The 26,508-nt window shown below is 44.3% G+C and overlaps 1 protein-coding gene across 3 annotated transcripts in view; it reads right to left on the bottom strand.

Annotated features, from left to right (window-relative positions):
• Positions 1-26,508, bottom strand: part of LOC124775916 — a 394,798-nt gene that overhangs the window by 296,830 nt on the left and 71,460 nt on the right. For 2 of the 3 annotated variants that reach the window (XM_047250757.1, XM_047250759.1), the window contains exon 1: positions 12,486-13,201. The exons of the other annotated variant lie outside the window; for it this stretch is intronic. In XM_047250757.1, coding sequence (XP_047106713.1) covers positions 12,486-12,647 — 162 coding nt within the window. In that variant the 5' untranslated portion in view covers positions 12,648-13,201. Of the gene's footprint in view, positions 1-12,485; positions 13,202-26,508 lie in introns of those variants that run through there. 3 annotated transcript variants of the gene reach the window in all.

Raw genomic sequence — 26,508 nt, 5'->3', positions numbered from 1 at the left:
AGCTGAGGTTACGGCGCTGCCTTCCGTGGCGCATTGTCGGACGCTGGGGCGGCATTCCACAGCCTGCCTCGCTCACTGTATGCTAAGTCCCGTGTTCTCCGCCCACTGGGACCTCCTCTTCCTGATATAAACACTCCTCCCCCTCCCCCTCCCACACTCCTTCCCTCTCCCTCATTCTGTCTCTGTCTCTCTAACAGGGGAGGAGGAGGAGGAGGTGGTGGTGGTGGTGTGTGTGTGTGTGTGTGTGTGTGTGTGTGTGTGTGTGTGTGTGTGTGTGTTTTGGTGCCTCCCAACACAAATATTCTGTTTCTTTTCACGAAGTCGACTCTAGGTTTTGATTAGGGCGTTCATATCAGCCTCTGTCAGCTTTTTTTTCCCCCAGTGATAGTATGTGGTGTGCATTACGTATCAGACAGGGCAAGTACCCTCAACTTCAAGAAGAACATAATAATTCCAATACCAAAGAAAGCACGTACTGGCAAGTGTGAATATTACCGAACATCAGTTTAATAAATCATGGTCGCAAAATGCTAACACGAATTATTTACCGCAGAATGGAAAAACTGGTAAAGCTGACCTCAGGGAAGATCGGTTTGGAGTCTGGATTAACGTAGACAGACGTCAGGCAGTACTGACCCTACGACTTATCCCAGAAGATTGGATATTGAAAGGCAAACCTACGTTTATAGCATTTGTAGATTTAGCGAAAGCTTGTGCAGTGTTGACTCGAATACTCTCTTTGAAATTTTAAAGGTAGTAGGGCTAAAATACAGGGAATGAAAGGATATTTACAACTTTTACAAAAACCAGACGGCATTTGTAACAGACGAGAGGCATGACAGAGAAGCGGTGGTTGTAGCCTATCCCTATTGTTAATCTGTGTATTGAGCAAGCAGCAATGTAAAACAAAGAACAATTTGAAATACGAATTTAAATTCAAGGAGAAGAAATAAAAACTTCCAGGTTTGGCGACGACATTCTAATTATGTCACAGACTGCAAAGGACTTTAAGAGCAGGTGGATGGAATGGGTGGAAAGCATCTTAAAAGGAGGATATCAGATGAACATCAAGCAAAGCAAGACAAGAATAACGGAATGTAGTTGAGTTAAATTAAGTGATGCTGAGGGAATCACATTAGGAAATGAGACAAAGTAGTGGACGAGTTTTGATATTTGGGCAGCAAAATAACCGATGATGGCCGAAGTAGAGAGGATATACTAGAGAAATTTTTTAGCATGATTATATATAAAGTGTCAGAAAGTCTGTTCTGAAAGGATTTGTATGGAGTGTAGCCATGTATGGAAGTGGAAGATGGACGATTAACACTTTAGACAAGAAGAGAATACAAGCTTTTGAAATGCGATGCTACAGAAGAATACTAAAGATTATATCATTAGATCACTTAACTAATAAGATCCTGAATAAAACTGTGTACTATCTAGAAGAAGTAATCGGTTGAAAGACATCAAAGTATTTTTAATTTAGTGCCGGAGGTTAGTGTGGGGTCTAAAAGTCGTAGAGGGAGACCAAGAGATGAATACCGTAAGTAGATTCCAAAGAATGTAGGTTCCAGTAGTTATTCGGAGATAAGGCGGCTTGCACAGGATAGAAGAGCATGGAAACCTGCACCAAACCACTTTTCGGACAGAAGATAGCAGCAGCAGCAGCAGCAGCAACATCCACCCGGGTAGCCGAGGGCTCTAACGCGCCCTTTTGTTCTTTGCGAGCCAGTCCAGGTTCGAGTCCGACCCTCGGATTATCCAAGAGTTCTGGTTCGCAGGTCAGCCCGAATGTAGTTTTTAGGCGGTTTAGAACATTCAGCTACGTAAATACCGGGCTGGTCCCCACGTCGCGCCTCAGATACATGGTACGCAAACATTTAGTAACTGCCATCGCGCTAGAAAATAAGATCCACACTAGACACAGTCAGATAGGGAAAGAAACATTCTTTCCCGGGGGAATCGCGGCGTCACCAAGGGCATCAGGCTACCAAATTCCATTAAGACTGCCAAAACCTACGTGCAACAATGGCTACCACGTAGAGAAACGGGAAAAGATAAAACAAAAAGAAGAGGAGAAACAATTTCGCCATATTATTATTTCCATGTCAGTTTACGTGAGACAGTTTTTAAGACTATAACTGACGACCTAACGCTGGATATTGAAGATTTCGTCTGTGATATATTTTACTACGGCACACAAAGCACATGGCTTCAACCAGTTTGCCATGGTCACTAATGATTTTTTTTGGAACTTGGGCGCACAATAGTTATCAATTTTTTGAGGGACTCCACGATGCTATCAAATGTTGAGTTTTATTCTAGTCTTCTACTGTTGTACAATTTAGGCATTGAAACATCTCCATTTGTTAATTATTTGACCATAAATCACTGAGTAGTTAAAATGCTATGATCATCAGCTTGGGTTAGACAACATCCTTGGTAGAAAAGAACTCAGGATATGTGTAACATCTCAAAAGAAAACGTTCCCCAATTACTACGATTCACAAAAAAACAGGACGTGGGTGAAAATACGCCGCACACCAAGTAAGGGCTCTCTGCATTGGTCGTTTCTGGTGTATGGTCCAAACTGTCGTCACCACATCGCCTGAGTTACATCGAACAGCATTCATGGAAGTACTTCTTTGTCAGTGGGTTTTGTTCAAATGAGACATTAATTAAAAAGGCAAGCCACGTCAACTGCACTTACTGGCCGGACGAAAATTCCCTCCTGACACACTCAAACGACGTGAATCACCACCTAGCACCAAGAGTGGTCTGGTCGTGCGCCAGTGAAACTCGTCAGCTGCATGGACCAAGTATATCAACGCTATTTATACGCGATGCATCTCCAGTTACAGTAGGGGAGGTGTTAGTTCATCGAAAGTGAATGATAAATAGTGTTGGGATTGATGACGTCAGTATCTACTACATTGGGCGACATGAGAAAGTATTATTTTTACCTATTGATTATGTCAAAATGAAATGATTTTATTGGTAAAAACATTGGTGGGGATAATAACTTCACCGTACGTTCATTAGTGTTAGCATTGACTATTTAAACTAAATTCAATAAAGGTCTACAACGAGTACATTAATGAAATCCTTAAATGAATTCTTACTTCCGGTACATTTGGAAGAAAAGGAGGGGTCAGGCTACGATTAATTGCAAGAATGCTCCAAAAATATGACTGAACATCAAGAGAAAAAAACGCTCTTCAAACAGATTCTTATTAAAAAGGACAGAATTGTCCGAGTGGGCTGCTATTCAATGTACTCATTTACGATCGATTATTGCGCCTTTCTGGAGTTACAGCTCACCATGAACTGCATACAGAGCATAATAGAGGTAGGATTCGTTGTCATCTATACACAAGGACGAAGCACCTAATACAATATATACTATCCCGATCATCTGATACTATACTCATATTCGTCACTGTGTGTGAGACCTGGTGTACACACGGTAAGCCGGCCGGTGTGACCGAGCGGTTCTAGGCGCTTCAGTCCGGAACCGCGAGACCGCTACGGTAACAGGTTCGAATCCCGCCTCGGGCATGGATGTGTGTGATGTCCTTAGGTTAGTTAGGTTTAAGTAGTTCTAAGTTCTAGGGGACTGATGACCTCGGAAGTTAAGTTCCATAGTGCTCAGAGCCATTTGAGCACACGGTAACAAATCCGAGTACAATAAGACATGATTACGATAGAAATGTCTGTATGAAACGGTGTGTCCTTGATTTCGAAGGACCCTGTTTTATTATGCATATGAAATATGTACAGATGCGTGACCCAAGGACCATACACACCGACGCACTATATAATTAGTTGCAACTGAAACGTTGCGGTCGTGAATTTAGTAGCCGTCCAGGTGGAAAATCTCATTTCCAAACAACTGCAAGACTGTGGAAGCAAATAAACAGAAAGTACTCGATTTGTTCTTGGTCGTCAGTATTCGATCCTTATCAGATAGCATTAATGTAGGAGACAGAAGATTCAACGAAGAGCGCCGCGTTTTGTCTAGGATTCGTTTAAAAAGCGCCGCCGAACGAACTCGAGTGGAAGGCGCTACAAGAGAGTCTTTGACTTGCTGACAGTCTTCCTTCCCGTGCATAATTCGCCAATTGGGATGCGGAGCGTACATGTTGGTTGGCAATGGCCGCGGCGTCTTTCACTATATTTTAGTCTGAAAAGTGTCAGGGTGTTCAGTGTTTGCCTGATACTGTCGCGATGCCTGGTCCTATTCCTCGCCGTAGGCGCGTAGAAAGTGCTCGCATTCGCGGAACTCGCCGCCGGATGCACAAATACCGTCCCTGGAACCGTAAAATCGCGCGGTCTGAGTAGCGGTCTGGTTAGAGAAACTCCGGCCGGCTGGCTCGCTCTACGTCACGTAGGGTAGAGGCCTGCTGACGCTAGGCGAAGGATTGTCATTATAGATAGCGGGCACGGGCGTCGGCAGTCGGCAATAAATAAATCGCTCCCCTCGTCCTGGAAATTGCTCGCCTGCCGGGGACGGACATTAAGGCCGCCGCGTCGACGCGCGGCTCCTAACGGCTCCTGCAGACGAACGGGCGACTGTTTCCTGGGAGGCCACGAGGCTCTGGCAAGGCGCGACCGCCGTTTGGCAGCCGAGCTGCAGGAGAAAGTGGAGACCTGGAGGACGCGAAATTTTATGGTCGCCCGAGGACGAACCGCACAAAAGTAAACACAAAATATGAAGTATTGGAAGGTAAAACACATCTCGCGACCTGCAAGGCAGTTATAACCGACGGAACTGCAATTTAGTGTCAAATGAAAACCGGATTCCGCCCTAAAGCTGAGTCGGTTCGCCTTCATATGGGCCTTACAATTACTTTACATCCTATGTTCACTATTCCTATGCTACGATCATCTTTCATACTGTCGCGTAGCATCAGGAATAAAGAACCAGATACAATAGCAAGAACTTCAGGAAAAAAAACTAATTTTTCACACTGAAGACAAAAATGCCTCTGAGCACTATGCGACTTAACATCTGAGGTCACCAGACCCTAGAACTTAGAACTACTTAAACCTAACTAACCTAAGGACATCACACACATCCATTCCCGAGGCAGGATTCGAACCTGCGACCGTAGCGGTTGCGCGGTTCCAGACTGAAGCGCCTAGAACCGCTCGGCCACAGCGGCTGGCTCACACTGAAGACACTTAAGACACTAAAGTACACGTGGAGCTAAACCGTTTGCCTCAAAATAGAGTGCTAAAATGTTCCAGTAACTTCCAATATTCCACAAATAACACCCAGAACCTTCCAGTAATTACAGAACTTAAATTATAAGGAAGTGCAGGTGGCGGGCATCGAACGGATGACCCGCACTCCCCAGCCCGTGCCTACGACCTCCGCACCACTGTGGACGACTTACAGCAGCTGAAAATTTTTTCTGTTTGTTTCTATCAATAATTGAAAAAAAGGAACAATAAATGGGACAACCAGTAGACAAGATTACTATAGTACTACATTCTAGTGACATGTTATTCAAACTTCAGATGCTCAAACTGTGCAAATGACTAAGCACTATGGGACTTAACATCTGCGGTCATCAGTCCCCCTATACTTAGAACTACTTAAACCTAAATATCCTAAGGACATCACACACATCCATGCCCGACGCAGGATTCGAACCTGCGACCATAGGAGCAGCGCGGTTCCTGACTGAAGCGCCTAGTACCGCTGGGCCACAGCGGCCGGCAAAACTTCCAGTGCTATAGAAACAAGGCAATCAACATTTGAATTTCCGTGCTTGTGAAGAAAAATCTGAGAGAATGTCCATCAAATTATTTTTCTTCTACCTACTCTTGTTCAGTGCTTTATGTCCATCTTTATTCTTTTTTATTGTTATTATGCTGCGCATAACGTTAACATATGAGCTGACGGCAGAAACTTTGTAGTTTCTTGTTATAATGATATAAAATGCACGTGTAATAGTTAAAATAGCGATTATGACCAAAATTAGTGTCAACACATCTAACAGAGCGGTAAACAGGTCAACTGCAGCAGAAACTACGATTATAAAAATGTATGTTACATAAGACATTACCAACACTCATGTTATATTAGGCTACATAATAATATGAAAAGACCACTGAAGATAACACACAAAATGCTGTAACATATGTAGGTAAAAAAGTTGTCTTTTATCAGGCTCAAATTCTCTTCAATTAGTTAAAGTCTGCAGGGAATTAGCGAGGCAGAAGCGTGAATCCTGCTTTATCGTCCTGGGTGAGAACCTAGTGGAGGTAGTCCCCTACTGGTTTTCTTCCGACCTGTTGTTAAGTATCGCGTGTGCGTGTGTAACGTGGTTCACTAATGATTGATTGTACAGAACAGTGTTGTGTTTGTGTTGTTGTGGCAGCATCAAATATAGGAATGTTGACGAAAAACAGTTTGATTAGTTTATAACTCCATGAAATCCCAAAATATGAAAGGTATTCACGAGAAAAGGTACGAACCAACACCGTGGGTACAACTGAAGTCTTTATTTAAAAGTAATCACCAGGGCCGAGCACAGCTGTCCAACGGTTTCACTAGCCGAAAGATTTCCTGTTCCCAGAATTCCTGTGTCTGTGACAGGAGACAGTTCTTCACTGTATCCTTCAGTTCCTCAGAGTTGGAGCGCTTCCCTTTGAGGTGTTTTTTTAGCGGACCAAATGTATGGAGGTTGTAGGGCGACATGTGCTGTCTGTAGGGCGAATGCTTGAGCTGCTCCCATTTGAACTTGGCAATTAGTTTTTGTGTGGCCTTGGAGACGTGTGGACGCGCGCCATCGTGAGCAGAATCGCCCGTTTCGTGGGTAGCCAAAGGCCGTTTAGGGGTTTCGTAAGGTACGGACTGTGTCACAGTACACGTCACTGCAAATACTTTTTCTGTGCTGTAGGAACCGGATGACTATCGGATCTGGGACGTCGAAAAAGACGACGATCATCATCTTACCTGCTGAAGTATCTTATCGAAGCTTCAGAATCTTGGATTTTTCATGTGGAGGTGACGGCGCATTTTCCTTCCTCTATATGTATCACTACGTTGTCCGAAAGTAGCATGCGCAAATTTCAACCGGTATGGTTGTTATGACGTTTCGTGCCTTTTCAATTGAACACTCCTTATATTTTAATCAATAAATTAAATGGCGTCAGTAACTTTCGAGAATGCCTTACGATATAACAACATCCGAGTACAGCACAATGTAGCCAACTAAAATGACAGTAATTTGCCACACGTCGTTGCATGTTGCATTCGTGAATATATTGTACACAAACATTTTATCCACACATGTGCAGTGAAAATATTTGATGATACAAGACTAGCGGTGGTTCTGTCCGCTGTAATACTTCTAAATGATACATGATTGGTGATTCGCTTTAGAATCTTATTTTGCAGTAAACTAATAATTACTGAAGAGTGACCTTTAACTGAAAGTAATATATTGCATAGGAAAGCTGATAATTAACAGCAACAATCACAATGTTTTATTACGATCTCTACGGCGAGTTTCCATTCTTATGCAACTGCAGCAGATGTGACCTCATTACTTCCGCGTAGGGGGTTGACTGTACGACGGTACACGTGATACTGTCGAGATGTTTTGTTTCTACCAGCACCAAACGCGTATTTTTTTAAAAAAAAAAACAAGAAAAGAAAAAAACAGCATCACTTGTACCGAGTGATGCGTTTCAAAACCTCAATCAACCAATATAGCGTTAGCGAACGATTTCTTTTGAGGAAAGTAGGTGATGTGATAGTCTTCTCGAGGTTGCAGCCGGATCTTCAGGTGAGGCCCTAAATCTTATCGAAGCATAGGCTTTACATGATTTTTAGTCAGTCTTGAAACAGTGTATGAGTTGCCCAGCGTTCTTCCGAAATCTGCTTCTTTATTTTCCAGACACACCTCTGCTCTGTCCCTGTCGTGGATATTGCCATTTTGAGGCCCTTCGTACCATCATAACGCAATGTTTTTCTGTAATCATTATAAGAGGGCAATTACGTTTCAACTAACGAAATATTTTTCATTTTCTGAGTAATGAATTTGGGGTTAATTGTTCATTTTTCTCCTCCATTCCTTCTATTCCGAGAAAAATACTTACTACCAATCAACATTATTTTTCCCCAACATACCATTTCGCTACCGCAACTTAAATTTTTGCGCTACATCAACTGGCGCTTTGTGATTATGATGCTTCGGATGCGCAATTAACACACATTATTATTTCCTCAATTCAGATATTCACCTTTCTCTCATCGGTTGACGCGTAATTTCATGCTTAATTACTTCATAGCTAACTCGATTTTTTTGTATCACGTAACGAATCATTACTTCCTGCAGAAACGTTTCATAGTCTGACAGCAATATGATATCAGGGGCGTTCTTTCTCCGTAACACTGTTTCTTGACTTCACACTAGATCTATGTCACAAGATCGGTTACTGGAGAGCTTATTTCTTCAGGATTTATTCGGTAATTTTGGACTAAGCTCATGCGTATCGGACACAACACGATAAAATTGTATGTCCACAGCGATCAAACAACTCAACCCAACGGATTGCATTATAATTAAAATTGCCGAAGAGAATATTATATAGTAGCGCTGACAGGAGCAAGAAAGGAAAAGTATTTGTCAGCAGAAAGTTTAATTTCAACATGACTGTTTTAAGTCAGTTTCCTACAAACAGTGTGATCTTGACGCGTAGTGCTGTTACTGTTTTTTTGGGTTTTTTTAAAGAAGGGAAACATCGAACATGTACTTCAATCACATGACATTGAGAAAGACATGGATCAAGGCAGTCAAGTAAATGCATTCTTTCTTGATTTATTAAAACCTTCTGACCCAGTGCTACACCTTCTCTTATTATCGAAACTATGACCGTATAACATACCAAACGAAATTTGTGCCTGTACTGAGAAATTCTTGGTATGAAGAACGCAGCATGTTATCGTTGGTCTAGTAACTACTGGTGTGCCCCAGGGAAGTGTGATGGGGCCCCTTCTGTTCACGTTTTTCATTAATGACCTTCCAGAGAATATTAATAGTAACTTCAGACTTTTTGCAGATCACAGATTATCGATAATGAAACAGTGTCTGAGGAAAGATGCACAGATATTCAGTCGGATTTTGATAGGATATCAAAGTGGTGCAAAAGATTGGGAGTTTGCTTTACATGTTCAGAAATGTGAAACTGTGAACTTCGCAAAACGGAAACAACGTAGTACAAAATGACTACAACGTCAACGGGCCACAACTGGACTCCGTGGACTCGTTCAAATATCTGGGTGAAGCAGTTCGAAGGGACATAAAATTGAACTATTACGTTGGATCAGTCGTAGATAAAGCAGATGGTCGTCTTCCGTTCATTGGTAGAATAATAGGGAAGTGCACTCAGTTTGGAAAGGAGACTCCTTACAAAACATTAGTGCGACTCGTCCTAAAATACTGTTTACGTGTGTGGGACCTACACCAATTAGGAGTAACAGAGGACGCTGAACGTATACAGTATGAATGGTCACAAGCTTGTTTGGCCTGTGTTAGTGTGTCATACAGATGCTGAAAAAACTGAAGCAGTAAACGTTTGAAGATAGCCTACTTACTGTTTGAAGAATCAGCCTGAAGTGATGAATCAGGGACTACCGGTACAGCATGAGACATTACGTATCGCTCCAGTAGGGATCAGACTACAAGATTAGACTAATTACAAGGCTGCCAGAACCGTTTAAGCAATCATTCTTCCCGTCTCCATACGTGAATGCGACAGGAAGAAGCCTTGATAACGGTACAACGGCAAATAACGTCTGCTACGCACTTCAGAGTGTTTTGTCGATAGATTTTGATATAGGACTATTCATGATGATCACACTTTTGTGGCAGGCGACGAACAGCATAGCAGATTGCACTCGGAACTTCACAATTTTGGCGCCGACAACCGCTCGTGACAACAGGGGTGATACTCTACACAAGTGGTGGAATTGAAACATTCCTTTTCTGTGTTCCCGAAGTTGCTTCTGTGCCGTTTCACGAAATGACACTCGCGGGGTCGCAGCCAGTATCCGCACCCTCTTACCGGTGTTCGGCATGCGAGACAAATGATTACTAATGACTGCCGTTGATAATCACCCTAACAACAAAACGAGAAAAAACATTTTAAAATAACTCAAAAATAGCACGCTCAAATTTGCACAAACGATATTTATTGGTATCAGTGAACTGTAGTCGAGACTGTCATTCTTATCCAACAACACCTCCAGCTAGCTAATGTCTCCACCGTCTGCTCTGAGCCTTTCTACATTTATTATTCCGTAAAATTCGCAGAGAACAACAAAAAAGTACCTAAACACAACTGGACATCTGTGCATACTTTCGAGTGCTAGGAAAGTAACTCCGTTGATCCTGAAGGATGTCCAATTCCTCGAGGGCTCCCGGCCACTCTTCGATTTCGGGAGCTCCCAAACACTACACAAAATTGTTTAACTTGTAGGCCATGCAGCTAATCCGAGTTAGAAGCAGAATGTAAGCACTGTCAGTAGCCATTCACTGCTGCTACTTACATAGTTTCTGTAAGATGCTACCTCCTGGCTGGACATTAAGCACTTCAGCAAAGGGCGTCATGGGACAATTACTCTCCGTAAGCTTGTAAGCCAGCCTACTCGACTCCAAATGGCACCCACTTATGATAAGGAAAAATCCAATCCTCCTATACAACTACGTCGAAATGATTACTCTGCATACTTACGTGTTTGGCAAATGGTTCATCGAACCACTTTCACGCTATTCCTCTACCGTTCCACTCCCCAGCAATGCAATTTCTCATTTCTCCTATTTGATTGCGATGGTTATTTCTTCCTATGTAGGTGTGCACCGACGAAATGGGAGAACGTTTAAGACTGAAATTTCGTGAAAACGTGTCGTGTCAGCGAGAAACGCCTTTGTTTTAATGACTGCAACCGAACTCGAGTATCATATCTGTGACACACTCACCCCTATTTCGCTATAGTAGAAAACGAGGTACCCTCCTCTGAACTTTTTTGGTGTCTTCCTTCAATCCTGTCTCTTGAGTGTTAAGGATGCCATAGCATACAACAATACTCCAGCAGAGGACGGAGAGGCGTAGTATAGGTAGTCTCCTTCCTGCATTTTCTGCATCTTCTAAGTCTTCAGTCAATAAAACGCACTCTTGGGTCGAATGCCCCGCAGTATTATCTAGGTTATCGTTCCAATTTAAGTTGTTCATTATAGTTATCACTAGGTATTTAGTTGAAGTGACAGTCTATGGGTGTGTGCTGCATCGTGTAATCGAAATTTACGTTTTACCTTTTAGTACTCATGTGGATGACCTCTCACATCTCATTATTTAAAGTCAATTGTCACTTTTCGCGTTGTACAGGAACATATCTATATCATTTTGCAACTGATTTGATCTTCTGGTGATTTGACTAGACGGGAAATGCCAGCATCATCAGTCGGCCGCGGTGGCCGAGCGGTTCTAGGCACTTCAGTCCGGAACCGCGCGACTGCTACGGTCGCTGGTTCGAATCTTGCCTCGGGCATGGATGTGTGTGATGACGTTAGGTTAGTTAGGTTTAAGTAGTTCTAAGTTCTAGGGGACTGATGACCTCAGAAGTTAAGTCCCATAGTGCTCAGAGCCATTTGAACCATTTTGAACAGCATCATCTGCAAACAATCTTTAGGGCTGCTCAGGTTGTCTCCCAAATCGTTTATATAGACTAGGAACAGCAGAGCGCCTACAACACTACCCCAGAGGACGCGAGATATTCCTTCCGTTTTAGTCGACTTCCCGTCAGTTACTGCGAACTGTGATTTTTCTCACAGAAAATCACGAATCCAGCCGAAAAACACAGAAGATACTTCATAGGCCGCTTTCGAGGAATGGTGTTAAAAGCCTTCTCGAAATCTAGAAATGTGGTATCTATTTGATACACCCTGTTGGTAACACTCATTACTTCAAAAATGGTCCAAATGGCTCTGGGACTTAACATCTGAGGTCATCAGTCCCCTAGAACTTAGAATTACTTAAACCTACCAGGACATCACACACATCCGTGCCCGAGGCATGATTCGAACCTGCGACCGAAGCAGTCGCGCGGTTCCGGACTGAAGCGCCTAGAACCGCTCGGCCACCGAGGCCGGCGCACTCATTACTTCACGAGAATAAATAGCCACTTGGTTTTGCACAAGAACGGCGTTTTCTGAATCCGCGGTGTGTCAACAGATCGGTTTCCTCCTTCAGGTCAAACAAAAACCGGCTTCGTCCTGCCGCCAGAAACTGGCCGAGGCGACTAGATCACCGAACAGGGCTGGCATATCTAGGCTGTTGGCAAAAGATATGCTACACATTGAGACCACGGTGCCTTAGGCGCGTAGAACATACACATGAAGTAAACGCATACAAAGATGACGTGCGACCTATTCTTGAACTGTATACAGTTTCGAGTGACTGGTACTCACCTTGCGGTGGGCGTGTCCACGAGCCCTGGCCAGGGGCGGCTTGGGCAGCGGCTGCAGGTAGCGCGAGGGGTCTTCAGCCAGCGGGCACTCGTCCGGCTCGTCGCAGCCTCCATCCACCCGCGCCGTGATGTGGCCGTTCATGTAGACCCACACGACAGGCATGGTCGCGGCGCGCTCTGCCTCAACACCGCCACACGGGCAACATTACACGCACCGCCCCACGAGCGTATATCGTATGCGAGGCACGCACCGCGTGGGCACCGCTAGCACACACAAAACACTCCGGGGACAAACCGAACCACGCCTCTGTTGGCACAAACAACGACAAATTACTCGCGCGCCGAAGACACTCCGGACAGGCGAACTCGCTTCCCTGTTGCGGCAACAACACTCGACGCTTAGAACGCTCCGGCCGCTGAGGTAACGAAGAGGCGCTCGCGACACGGCGGAGAATTTCAGCCGCACTGTGTTCGGATGCGGGCAGAGAAAATGTTTGCTCCGCTCCGCGCCGGGCCGGGCCGCACTCGCTAAACAGCTTTCTCCCTCTCGCGCCCGATAGCTGCCGGCTAAGTGCTGAGGGGAGTGGCAGCGATACACCGGCCGGAGAGGCTCACTTCACTTTCTAGATAGCGGTGCCGCACGGGCAGGGCTCACGGAAGACGCGCCGGAGGTGTGCGTCGGTCGCGGCGTCTGGCGGCTAACTGCGGCGGCTGGGTCCCTCCCCGAGGCGACGGCGGCGACGGCGACAGAACGTGGCGTGGCTCGCATCCCGATGGCGGGCGCGTGTGACTGGACAGCCAAGCGGCGCGGACAATGCCAGCCGGAGCGGCCGCCGCCGCGACGCCCAGCCACTGGCTGACGTCAGCGTTACTCACGACTTTTCCGGCGAAACCAGAGGAGGCGCCGCCTCCCACTCCGCAGATGGTTGCACCACCTGGCGGCGGCCGCGCCCCCGCAATCTGCCTACTGCTCTCGCAGCTTCCGCCAACACTACTCCCCCGCTGCCGCACCGCCTAGCCGGTGGACGTCTGTGGCCGCGACGCTGTCACCGCTCTGGTGACGGCCTGGACCTAGCACACGTCGCCCCTTCATCTACATCTACATCTACATTTATACTCCGCAAGCCACCCAACAGTGTGTGGCGGAGGGCACTTTACGTGCCACTGTCATTACCTCCCTTTCCTGTTTCAGTCGCGTATGGTTCGCGGGAAGAACGACTGCCGGAAAGCCTCCGTGCGCCCTCGAATCTCTCTAATTTTACATTCGTGATCTCCCCGGGAGGTATAAGTAGGGGGAAGCAATATATTCGATACCTCATCCAGAAACGCACCCTCTCGTAATCTGGGCAGCAAGCTACACCGCGATGCAGAGCGCCTCTCTTGCGGAGTCTGCCACTTGAGTTTGCTAAACATCTCCGTAACGCTATCACGCTTAACAAATAACCCTGTGACGAAACGCGCCGCTCTTCTTTGGATCTTCTCTATCTCCTCCGTCAACCCGACCTGCCCCTTTTTGCCCACTTCCTAATATCGAAGCCTTCAATAAGAATAAAAGCTGAAGCAACGGATTAAGTTTTCTAAAACTTTGCAGTTCTTAACGGGGTTGATACAGCACAGTTCAGAGAGAAAAATAAAAACTTTGAGGTTTGCCAATGAAACTGTAATTCTGTTAGAGACAGCAAAGGACTTGAAAGCGCAGCTGAAGGGAGTAGATAGTGTCTTGATAGGAGGATGTAAGATGAGTAACAACAAGGGCAAAACAGGAATAACAGAACGTAATCGAATTAAATCAGGTGATGCTGAGGGAATTAGGAAATGAGACAAAGTAGTAGATGCATTGCTATTAGAAGAGGGAAGTAACTATGGCCGAAGTACAGAGGATATACAATGTACATTGGCAACGGCAAGAAAAGCGTTTCTGAAGAAATAATATATATAACGGGTGATCAAAAAGTCAGTATAAATTTGAAAACTGAATAAATCACGGAATAATGTAGATAGAGAGGTACAAATTGACACACGCGCTTGGAATGACATGGGGTTTTATTAGAACCCAAAAAATACAAAAGTTCAAAAATGTCCGACAGATGGCGCTTCATCTGATCAGAATAGCAATAATTAGCATAATAAAGTAAGACAGAGCAAAGATGATGTTCTTTGCAGGAAATGCTCAATATGTCCACCATCATTCCTCAACAATAGCTGTAGTCGAGGAATAATGTTGTGAACAGCACTGTAAAGCATGGCCGGAGTTATGGTGAGGCACTGGCGTGGGATGTTGTCTTTCAGCATCCCTACAGATGTCGGTCGATCACATACACTTGCGACTTCAGGTAACCCCAAAGCCAATAATCGCACGGACTGAGGTCTGGAGACCTGGGAGGCCAAGCATGACGAAAGTGGCGGCTGAGCACACGATCACCACCAAACGACGCGCGCAAGAGATCTTTCACGCGTCTAGCAATACTTTTTTTGGTTATTCTAAAACCATGTAATTCCAAGCACGTGTGTGTCAATTTTTACCCCTCTATCTACATTATTCCGTGGTTTATTAAGTTTTCAAATTTATACTGACTTTTTGATCACCTGGTATATGTGTGTGTGTGTGTGTGTGTGTGTGTGTGTGTGTGTGTAGGTTAAAAAGTCTTTTCAGAAGGTACTTGGAATGTTGCCAAGTATCGAAGTGAAACGTGGACACTATACAATTTAGACAAGAAGAGAATGAAAGTTTTTGAAATGTGATGCTACAGAAGAATGGTGAATACTACATGTGTAGATCAAGCAACTAATGAGGAAGTACTGAATAAAATCGATGAGGAAAGAAATCTAGAGGGAAGAGAGAGAGAGAGAGAGAGAGAGAGAGAGAGAGAGAGAGAGAGAGAGAGAGAGTGTGTGTGTGTGTGTGTGTGTGTGTGTGTGTGTGTGTGTGTGTGTGTGTGTGTGTGCGGGGGGGGGGAAGGGGGGGGGGCGGGAGTAAAATTCGTAGAGGGAGACCAAGACATGAATACTGTAAGCAAATTCAGAAGGACGTAGGTTGCAGTACTTACTCGGAGGTGAAGAGGCTTGCACAGGACAGAGCAACATGGAGAGCTGCATCAATTCAGTCCTCAGACTGAAGACCACAACAAACACAGACCGTTAGTACCGCAGAGGCCCTCCGGCAACAGAATAGCACCCCAGCTTTGTACGTAATGAAGATATCCCGCCTGTACCCCAAGCGTGATTTGATGGAATTGCGTTTTCCTGAAGACGATAGTCTCAACTTTATCGTCGATAAAAGTTTAGTGCATTACTTCAGCTTCTATCCTTATCGAAGATAAAGTTAGACTCATATGTCTCAAGGAAAATGTAATTCCATCAGATTAATATCTGTATGTTCATTTCGTGCCGACGTCGGAGGTTCCCTGTCGTCGAGCGAAATTCCCTTAGCGGCCGCCGTCCGAATCTTACAAGAGAAGACACTCAATGTATCGCCGATTACGCTCATGTCATACAATACTTGCGTTAACAAATGCTGGCCCAGTAAAGTGCGACTCAAGTTTCTTTGGAGAAAGTTACAGGTTCAGTGTTTGATGGTTAGTTGTCCTCAGCCCGAAAACTGCTTTGATGCAGCTCTTCATACTTCTCTAGCCTGTGCAAGCCTCTTCATCTCTGTATAACGACCGCATCCTACAGCCATTTGAACCTGCTTACTGTATTTCAGCCTTATTCGTAGTCTCTCTTTATATTAAAAATCAGTCCCAGGTTGCATAATGTTTTTTATTACTTCTGGAGCAGCGCGTTTTACACGGAGAAGGTAACTTGATGATGCACTACCCAGGCGCAATGCGTCATTTTTGAACTAATACAGTGTACTGTGCCACCTGGGACAGATTTTTTAATATTAGAAGGTTGCTGCACCACTGCGACACAACTGTATTGGAATAAATTTATTCTCTTCTTGTCTGACCTGTTTATCGTCCATGTTTCACTTCCATACAAGGCCACATGCCAAACAAATGTTTCCACCGATCAGCACGTGATTTCTTTGGAATTAGAATTATTACATTCTTCGTGAAGCCCGATTTTCAAAGTTACAGAAATTAAAAGGCAACTGGTATCAACAATGAACACCTTCAGAGCTGAGTAAATCCAGTATACTTCATAATTTGTATCACTGCGTGGTTCGTGGCCCGGATTTATAATAAAACAAATATTTTCTGGGTTACTGTGGAACCTTACTGCGAATATTTCGTAATTCATGAGACGGAGACTCCCTTGTAGGCAGTTCAGTAGCGAAGTTAATGTTCTGGAGCTCCGAGTTAAAAATGTTCATCATAATACGGCGAAACTTTGCTAAGGAGGTCAATTAAGTGCTGTGCTAATAATTGTCAATTGTGAGTCTTCTCAGTAAAGTGTTTGTCGCGGATGCAAGATTTTCCGAACTTAAATTTTGACGAAGTAACTAAAGAACGATCTCTCTCGCCGCCGTCATGGTTAGGTTGTTTGGGGGAGGAAACCAAACAGCGAGGTCATCGGTCTCATCGGATTTGCAAAGGACGGGGAAGGAAATCGGCCGTGCCCTTTCAAAGGAACCATCCCAGCATTTGCCTGGAGCGATTTAGGGAAATCACGGAAAGCCTAAATCAGGATGGCCGGACGCGGGATTGAACCATCGTCCTCCCGAATACGAGTCCAGTGTGCTAACCACTGCGCCACCATGCTCGGTACGCCGTCATGGTGAGCCATATTCGTCTACATTTACAGAGACGCGAAGAAAATGTTTTCATGTTCGTCGCCACAAATTACATCTGCTCATCTGTTGTAAGGTAAGAACTTTGATGTACTCAGGTATTTAAAATTGTATGAGGAGTTAAAAGTCATAACTGACCGCGTTTGAACTTACATTTTTTGCAACAATATCGTTGATTCCAACTAACTTATATTAATATTATAAAAGTTTACTTCTTATATCTGCTATTTTAAGAAGAACTGATTAATTGATGAACTGTGATTTCACTAAATGTTAGAATCTGAAACGATAGTGTTAGTATACTTAACATACTGAATATTTAACTACACTACTGTGATAAATTTCGCTTTGAAATCAATTGTCCATAGTAAATGATCTTAACTGAATATTGCAGATTACTTTTTTTGTTAAATACAGTAGCTAAAATGCCACGTAATGATAATTTACTTGCGTGCAACTTGTTCACAAGTAAATCTGATATAATAAAAGAAAAATGTCCACGAATATCTTTCAGTAAATTACAGAAGTAACGAACAGAATTTGTCCAGTCAGAACTGGTGACCGTTATATTTTGTAATTAGTATTTATTTCATATTGAAGTACATACGGTAAGATAGCTGCTGCTCTCATCCTGGCACTGATTTTTCTTGTTTGGTGGATATAACTAAGTTATCAATGCGATAACCCAGGTAGGCAGTGCAGAGAAGTGTGTGAGATTGTATTTTATGTGGGAAGAACTGTACCTCAAGTTCATCCAACGCTTCGGATATTTTATAGGACAGCATTTCGCAATAGTTGAAGACAGAGGTCAAAACACGGTTTCGGCTTGTCAAAATTGTGATTAGTATCGTCCCATTTATCATTTGGTGGAAAGCTATCTAAGTGGAAAGCTATCTAAGTGGAAAGCTATCTAAGTGGAAAGCTATCTAAGTGGAAAGCTATCTAAGTGGAAAGCTATCTAAGTGGAAAGCTATCTAAGTGGAAAGCTATCTAAGTGGAAAGCTATCTAAGTGGAAAGCTATCTAAGTGGAAAGCTATCTAAGTGGAAAGCTATCTAAGTGGAAAGCTACCTAAGTGGAAAGCTACCTAAGTGGAAAGCTACCTAAGTGGAAAGCTACCTAAGTGGAAAGCTACCTAAGTGGAAAGCTACCTAAGTGGAAAGCTACCTAAGTGGAAAGCTACCTAAGTGGAAAGCTACCTAAGTGGAAAGCTACCTAAGTGGAAAGCTACCTAAGTGGAAAGCTACCTAAGTGGAAAGCTACCTAAGTGGAAAGCTACCTAAGTGGAAAGCTACCTAAGTGGAAAGCTACCTAAGTGGAAAGCTACCTAAGTGGAAAGCTACCTAAGTGGAAAGCTACCTAAGTGGAAAGCTACCTAAGTGGAAAGCTACCTAAGTGGAAAGCTACCTAAGTGGAAAGCTACCTAAGTGGAAAGCTACCTAAGTGGAAAGCTACCTAAGTGGAAAGCTACCTAAGTGGAAAGCTACCTAAGTGGAAAGCTACCTAAGTGGAAAGCTACCTAAGTGGAAAGCTACCTAAGTGGAAAGCTACCTAAGTGGAAAGCTACCTAAGTGGAAAGCTACCTAAGTGGAAAGCTACCTAAGTGGAAAGCTACCTAAGTGGAAAGCTACCTAAGTGGAAAGCTACCTAAGTGGAAAGCTACCTAAGTGGAAAGCTACCTAAGTGGAAAGCTACCTAAGTGGAAAGCTACCTAAGTGGAAAGCTATCTAAGTGGAAAGCTATCTAAGTGGAAAGCTATCTAAATGATTAATGAGGACAGTCAAACTTTAAATTCACTTTGTTTTGGAGTGTGAAAGTTACGAAACGCGAGGGGGCAAGGTCACCGGAACAGACGTGCAGTGTCAGAAAACGTAACAGTTGATTTACAGGACTCCGCTACATTTTTGACAATAGAGTAAGAAAAGCGAGTTACGTTGCTAACTGTCTTATGCTAATGAAAATTTGATAAGAAAAGCTTGCTTGCCTGATTCGCTACGTATAACGTGCAGTTTTTGGAATGAGACACTACCTTAACATGTGATCTCTGGCCGTCACCATCTTCAAGCACAAACGGTTTGTGTAGAGCTGGCGATGCCTTCTTTCCACTGCGCATAGTACTGCTTCCATCCAGTCACTGAATATTTCTGAACTGTCGCACTCCAACCGGCCGGCTGTGATTTGGACTTTGTGTACGAAGCTCGTCCAACCACCCTGCAGGACTGGATGTTACAAATGAGTTGCTCTGGTGAATCACACAGTTAGTGACTCGAACGCAAGTCTTACACTTCCGGGGGATGTTAATTGCCGGAGCTGACTAATCCTAGTTTCCTAGGCTAATGTACAGCCAGATCACGATTTTTTTCTGCCGCCATTACCGGGGTACGACGTTATGCATCGGGCGCACTCTGAGGTCACCAAGTCGTGGCGTGTGTAGGAACGCGGCACGCTGACCTTGCGTATGGAAGGCGATGAGTCAGAAGGCACAGCGGTGGGCCCAGAATGACCGAAGACCTGCTCTGCCACGCCCTGTTCGTCACGGCAGCGTCGGACATTACGAAGGCAGCCAAATTATGCCCAGAATGTTTCTACACTGGAGTAATTTCCCAATTTGGCAACAGTGTTAGCAGGATGAAACGCGACAAACACTGATGTTTTTAAGGGCAAAGCAATTGGCAGTCCAGTTTCGTGCTAAAATTCCACTCCACGTCCACTTAAAGGTAAGACGCGAGAACGAAAACGAGAAAAAGATCATTAATAACGCAAGCGGGCGGAGCGGCACTGACTCGCGGGAACAAAGTTGCTTTTTCCTGCACGAGGGGAATACGAGCTACACTTGTATCTTCTACGTCACTCCGCTGACGTAAGACTCAGAGTGTCAAACGCATTAGCGTAAGGCCCAACCGTATTTTTCACTCATACGTATCCAACAGTCCTCCTTCGCGCAAATGTTTCGCAAATGAGGAAACATTGGTATTAGAACAACATCGCACACCATATGGTGACAAGCCGAGCCAAGCGCAGGTGTATAAACATCTCAGCCACTGAAACAGAACTGACTAGTGTTCTATACATTGCGTTGACTCCAATTTGAACGGAACCAGATACCGAATACAGCTCCTTTTCTTCTGAGAAACAACGTCTACTTGCAGAGAGACGAAATTGCACGTGCTGTAGCCCATACCGACCTGGTTTTTACCTCTTAAGTCTCATATAATTTCTTCTCCAGTCTTTGTCCTACGATTATTGGATGTGTTGAAGAGTTGTTAAATAATGTAAACAAGTCTGCGGAAATTAATTTTCGTTCTCTTCACATTTATTGGCAGTAAGTTCAGTTTCGGTGATCAGCTTTCTAAAATATTGCAGCCTCAATATTTTAATAAGATCAGTGAGCTACACCAATTAGTAGAAGCTTAAAGAAGTCCACGACTGGCGATGGTTGACATGTATGTTCACATTTTAAATAGAGAGCACCAACTGACAGACAAGGAAGTCTGTTTTTCAGTTACCGGGCAAAGGACTGGTTGCTGCTTTACGCATGACGCCTATTTATAGATGCGCCTGTTACAGAAATTACACAGTAATAAAATGCTGGATTATTACATTTGGATAGTAACAGAAAACACGAAATATAAAAGACAAAATAGGCCATAAAAGAAATTTGTTCAGTCGAAGTCTGTACGATTAGTAAATGAGAAATCATGAGATATTACTTTATGAGAATTAAGTTTTAATTCGCCCAATGATTGCCGAACTCAGTCAAGAATTTTCGAGAGAGTGATTTGGAATAATTAACAAAACTGGCAGATAAATGGTATTTAATCGAAACCCTCAGCTGCTGACAGGTGTTGTTGAGCAGTTCGGCTACAAAACTTTAACACTGAATTTAGGAAAGAATATTTACCATTACATTCACGAACACGAAAATTTTGAATGTAACTTTTAAAACGTCATTTTTTTTAAAAAAAGGTAAAACGTTTGTTTGAAAGACGAGAATTAGATCTCTCACATAAACTATATCACTAGTAAATAATTTTTATCAGGATTGAATTTTGACCTGCTCATGGCTTTTCCAGATATAGTAAATTATGATATTTCTTTAAATAAATAGTTTCTAAATGAAGTATTTTATTACTGTCATCAGCGGACTGTAAATTATTCCGTGAATAATTAAGCCCAGAGAATTTTTTTTTTCTAAATCTTATGGGACTTAACTGCTAAGATCCTCAGTCCCTAAGCTTATACACTACTTAACCTAAATTATCCTAAGGACAAACACACACACCCATGCCCGAAGGACGACTCGAACCTCCGCTGGGATCAGCCGCACAGTCCATGACTCAGAGAAATATTGCATGGATAATAATTTAGCCATTTCATGTAGCTATGGTATATGCATTATGTACGTAATTTAAAAAAAATTATTTATTTTAGGGGTAAGATTATAGCAAGTGGGGCTATCCCATCACGCTATTACGTCTCAGGGTCACTGGGAGCCAATATCAAATAACGGGACAACGAAATAGCCGACAATATGCGTAGTCACCACCCTCGTCCAAAAGTTCCAGTTCCGGCGCAGCGAGTAGGATCTCAAATAACCGGCATGAAATATGCATGTGTGACGAACGGGGGCGCAGACGTTTGAGTCGCTAGCCCGCTCTCCAGTATGCAACGCCCTCCATACAGCGGCTAACGCTGTGGGGTTTGCATATGCATGCCTCTCTGCCCGTCCCGTCCCGTTACCGCAGAACTCGGCTTCGGAGCTACGTCGAATGAGGCGGTGTCAGGCAGCTCCTCCCAGCCTAAGTGTATCAACCACTGCCGGTACAATACCAAAGGCAGAGGTGCTCCCGTCATGGCCAGCAACGCAAAAAAAACCCTAGTGTTCGAAATAATGCAGCACGGGGATATTACACAACAGGACAATGCCGAAATTAAATTTATTTGGGTAAAAGGCCAATGGGCCTCCGGGGCAACGAACTGGAAGACAGGTTAGCAAAAGAAGGAAGTAGTCCGACAAAGTCCGGAACAGACTTTATTATGACCTCTAGAGGGTGATCAAAGAGTGAGGTAAGTCCGTGCGTCGCGGCCACACAGTGATAAACCGAAGAAACCATCCCAAAGAGGTTCTATGCGACAGGGAGACGCCTGAATTTTAACCAGTACCCTACAAAAAGTGTCTGCACCGACTCTGAAGAACAACTCTCCCTAGTGCGAATGCGGAAAGGAAGATCTTAAAAGTGTGAACTAAGGAGACGGTCTACTCCTGCAGCTGAAGAAGATGAGGTTAGCGGATCGATGGGTGACAAAACGCTCCGACAACAACCGAGGAAAAAAATTTCAGATCACTGACGAATTACTTTGCGGCGGTGAAAGTTGAACTTTTTCTTCCATAAAAGAGGAACAAGGCCTTAAAGGAACTTTAGTTCACGTTCACACACACACACACACACACACACACACACACACACACACAGAGAGAATACGGCGCTGCGGTCGACAACGCCTCTGGCGCAATTGTGCGATCGGTTTCTGCTGCTACAATGGCAGGTTATCAAGATTTAAGTGAGTTTGAACGTGGTGTTACAGCCGGCGCACGAGCGATGCAACACGGCATCTCCGAGTAGCTATGAAGTGGGGGTTTTCCCGTACGACCATTTCACGAGTGTACCGTGAATATCAGGAATCCGTTAAAACATCAAATTTCCGACATCGCCGCGGGCGGAAAAAGATACTGCAAGAACGGGACCAACGACGGCTGAAGACAATCGTTCAACATGACGGAAGTGCAGCCCTTCCGGAAATTGCTGCAGATGTCAGTACTGGGCCATTAACAAGTGTCAGCGTGCGAACCATTCAACGAAACATCATCGATATGGGCTTTCGGAGCCGAATTCCCAGTCGTGTACCCTTGATGACTGCACGACATAAAGCTTTACGCCTCGCCTGGGCCCGTCAACACCGACATTGGACTGTTGATGAATGGAAACATTTGCTGTCGGCCGAGTCTCGTTTCAAATGGAGACAACATCACGAAACTATGGACTGTTCAAGCTGAAGGCGGCTCTGTAACGGTGTGGGGCGTGTGCAGATGGAGCGATACGGGACCACTGATACGTCTAGATACGACTATGACAGGTGACACGCGCGTAAGCATCCTGTCTGATCACCTGCATCCATTCATGTCCATTCTGCATTCCGACGGACTTGGGCAATTCCAGCAAGACAATGCGAGACCCTACACGTCCAGAATTGCTACAGGCTGGCTCCAGGAACACGCTTTTGAGTTTAAACGCTTCCGGTGGCCACCGAACTCCCCAGACCTGGACATTACTGAGCATATCTACGATGTCTTGCAACTTGCTGTTCAGAAGAGATGTCCATCCTCTCGTACTCTTACGGATCTATTAGGCAGGTGTACCAGTTTCTTTGGCTCTTCAGAGTGTGTGCGCGTGCGCGCGAAATGGCTGTATCATTGTATAAAAAACGTTATGCTTGCTTCCATCTGCGTTAATTCGAGGATGCATTGCGTTCAGAACTTAACGCTGACAAGAAATAAAATACTTATTGAACTAGCGTGCCAGTTAAACGATTGTTGGTTTGCATTGCTAGACAATCTTCGTTTGACTGTTGGCAAGAGGCTGCATCGCTCATGTGGGTTCCGACCTTTCCATAGTTCCTACGTGAACCACGAATCACTGCCATGAAAAAGCGAGTGATTGTCAAACAACTTTTCTTTTCAGAGAAAACTTTCATGGGCTTTCACTAAATAGACTCAACACCTCAATGTTTTCTTGGCGCTGTAACACTGGCTGCAAGAGGTCATTTTCCGATAGGGCCATGCCCCAAGAGATACGGTCGTTATTTTGGACAGAAATTTGAAGTACCGATCGACAAGGACGTCATGACAGACAGACGTCATACCAACAGACAAACTTTCAATTTGTTCGCGTCAGGATTTTGGAAAGTAACAAAGATCTTAACATGGATATGTGGATGGAAAAAAGGACTCAGTCGACACTGAAGCGTATGTTGAACAGTCTGTTCTTCCCCGCAGTCACATTAGGTTTTGTTTTCTTCAATATATCCGCGTTTTGCCAGGTTAACCCGTGATCTGCGAGGATGTTTAACTTTACAAAGACTAACTGGTCGAGTTTTGCAGATTTATTGGATGTCGAGTGTCGTCTATAGAACCAGCGCCTGGACAGTAAGTCACCTTCACCATGGCCATAGAGAGATGTTCCAAAGTATCTATCACTCGTGGCTGTCGAACTTCTTACATCCCTGGGATCGCATCAGATCAGGCACCCGTATTTACAGAATACAGCAACTGATTTAGAGAAAACCCTTTCAGTGACACAAACTCATTTCCTCTACAATAGTGTCAAAAAGGAGGAAAATGGATTAAAACATTAGAAAAACTGGATCTGAAAAGAGACAGTCATAAGGCTTGGAGACTTCTACAACGTCTGTGCAATGACCCAACTAAGACCACTACAAACCAAAATATCAGCGCCAACCAACAGCACACCAGCTACTGCTAAATGTGAAGACCATCCAAAAAACCAAATCTACGAAGAACTGAGAAAAAGGAAAGTAACTATTCACTGGAATTGACGATAGATGGAAAAAGATGAAAGCAGAAAAGGGTTACGCGACGCTTTTTATTTCTTGTCCAGATTTAGACAAAGTTTATGCGCTTCGTAACCCACTTGCTTTAAAAAGTAGAGTGTATACTTATTTTGAACGTAGCTAGAACCTACTGTTGAATGCGGAGACTTCTCTGCTGCTTTGACTGACAGAACGTGGATGCTCGGGGGTAGGGGGAAGGACGTTTGAAGGATGCGTAGTTTTCTCGCGCAAACTGCGTAACGCACACTCCTGGAAAGATCACCTGCGCCGTGAATTACTCAGAACTGTTTATGCGGAATGTGGCACAAGTTGGCAGATGTAATGCGTTTGAGCAACAACGGAGTGTGGACGTGCGTTCAGACGTATGAGAAGCGCGTAGGCTGGCAAACCTGTTCGCCACGACGCGGCCGTGCGTTTCTGCGGCTGACAGACTAAGCTCATAAAACGCCAGCGCCTAACTGCGCGTTTATGCACCGCGTGCGGCCGGCAGATTAACATACCAAAACATTCCGCCTGGAACACGCACAAAAATTTGGTAACCCGAAAATAGCCGACGATGCTGGCTGCTTAGTCTACGGAATTAACGTTCACGGCGGATGTGTTCGGCTTTGATAAATGCGCTGCCGAGACAGTACAAGCCGACAAAATGAGCAGGATACTTTCTTGGATGCAAATTGCGAGAGGAAGCATTAACGCCCCTACTAACATTCGTACCCGCCTTCACAGCACAGATGGTAATTCCCGCAAACAATCCGCAGTGAGGGATAGTCCCATTAACAAACAACTGTAGAGCCAGAACATTTTTACGTAGGATTTTTGAATGAAAGGTTGTGTCGTATATCTTACTGTTGGCTGGGTCACGTTCAGCCACCTAATTGGGAAAGGTTATTACTTATTCCCTCTCAATTTACGTACCTCATTATCCAATTTCAAATGTTGTCCATTCCGCTTAAATAACGTAGATTCTTCGAGAGTGAGTATGTTGTAGTGTACAGTGTAATGCTGAAGTCGACAGGGGTTAGCACAAATCCAAGAAATATTACTCCCGGGCGTGGAGGTGCAGTGGCTAATAAATTAGAGTCTCATTGGAAATTAGCAAGGTCCAAAAATACTATGCGATGTAGGATTTCTGTTATTGTTGTAAACAACTTAAAGCAAATTTCGGGATAAGTTACTTGAAACCCTTACGAAAAGAACTGTAATTGAGGCTCTGAATAATGACTACCTAAACCTGAATGAATCTTTCACTCCGCAACGGATCGTGCGCCGTTTTCAAACTTCCTGGTAGCTTGAAAGCGTCCCGGGCATTGCTCCCGACGAGCACAGCTTACGACCCGCCCTCAACGCCTTACAGTACCTCTCTGCTACATACCAAACTTAACAGCTCTGCACGAGCAGCACTTCCGGAAGAAACAGTATAGCGGAGAAATGACTTAAACACAGTCTTTCGTCCACAAGTGCTCGTACCGCAAGATCTGCAGGAGAACTGTGAAGTTTGGAATGTAAGTGAGAGGCACGGGCAGAAGTAAGACTCCGAGGGCAAAGAATTCAACGTCATTAACACAAAGTTTCAGAAGTTGTCCACCGGTGCATTCTGAGTGTTTTAGTATAAGAGGGCCACGGTTTATGCTGGCTCGTTACAGAGCTACTTCATTTCGTCTGTA

This window comes from Schistocerca piceifrons, chromosome 2, assembly GCF_021461385.2.
Source record: "Schistocerca piceifrons isolate TAMUIC-IGC-003096 chromosome 2, iqSchPice1.1, whole genome shotgun sequence".
In the NCBI taxonomy this organism is placed as follows: Eukaryota; Metazoa; Arthropoda; class Insecta; order Orthoptera; family Acrididae; genus Schistocerca; species Schistocerca piceifrons.
The sequence above is the reverse complement of the archived record's forward strand: the minus strand, read 5'-3'. Positions and strand labels throughout refer to the sequence as shown.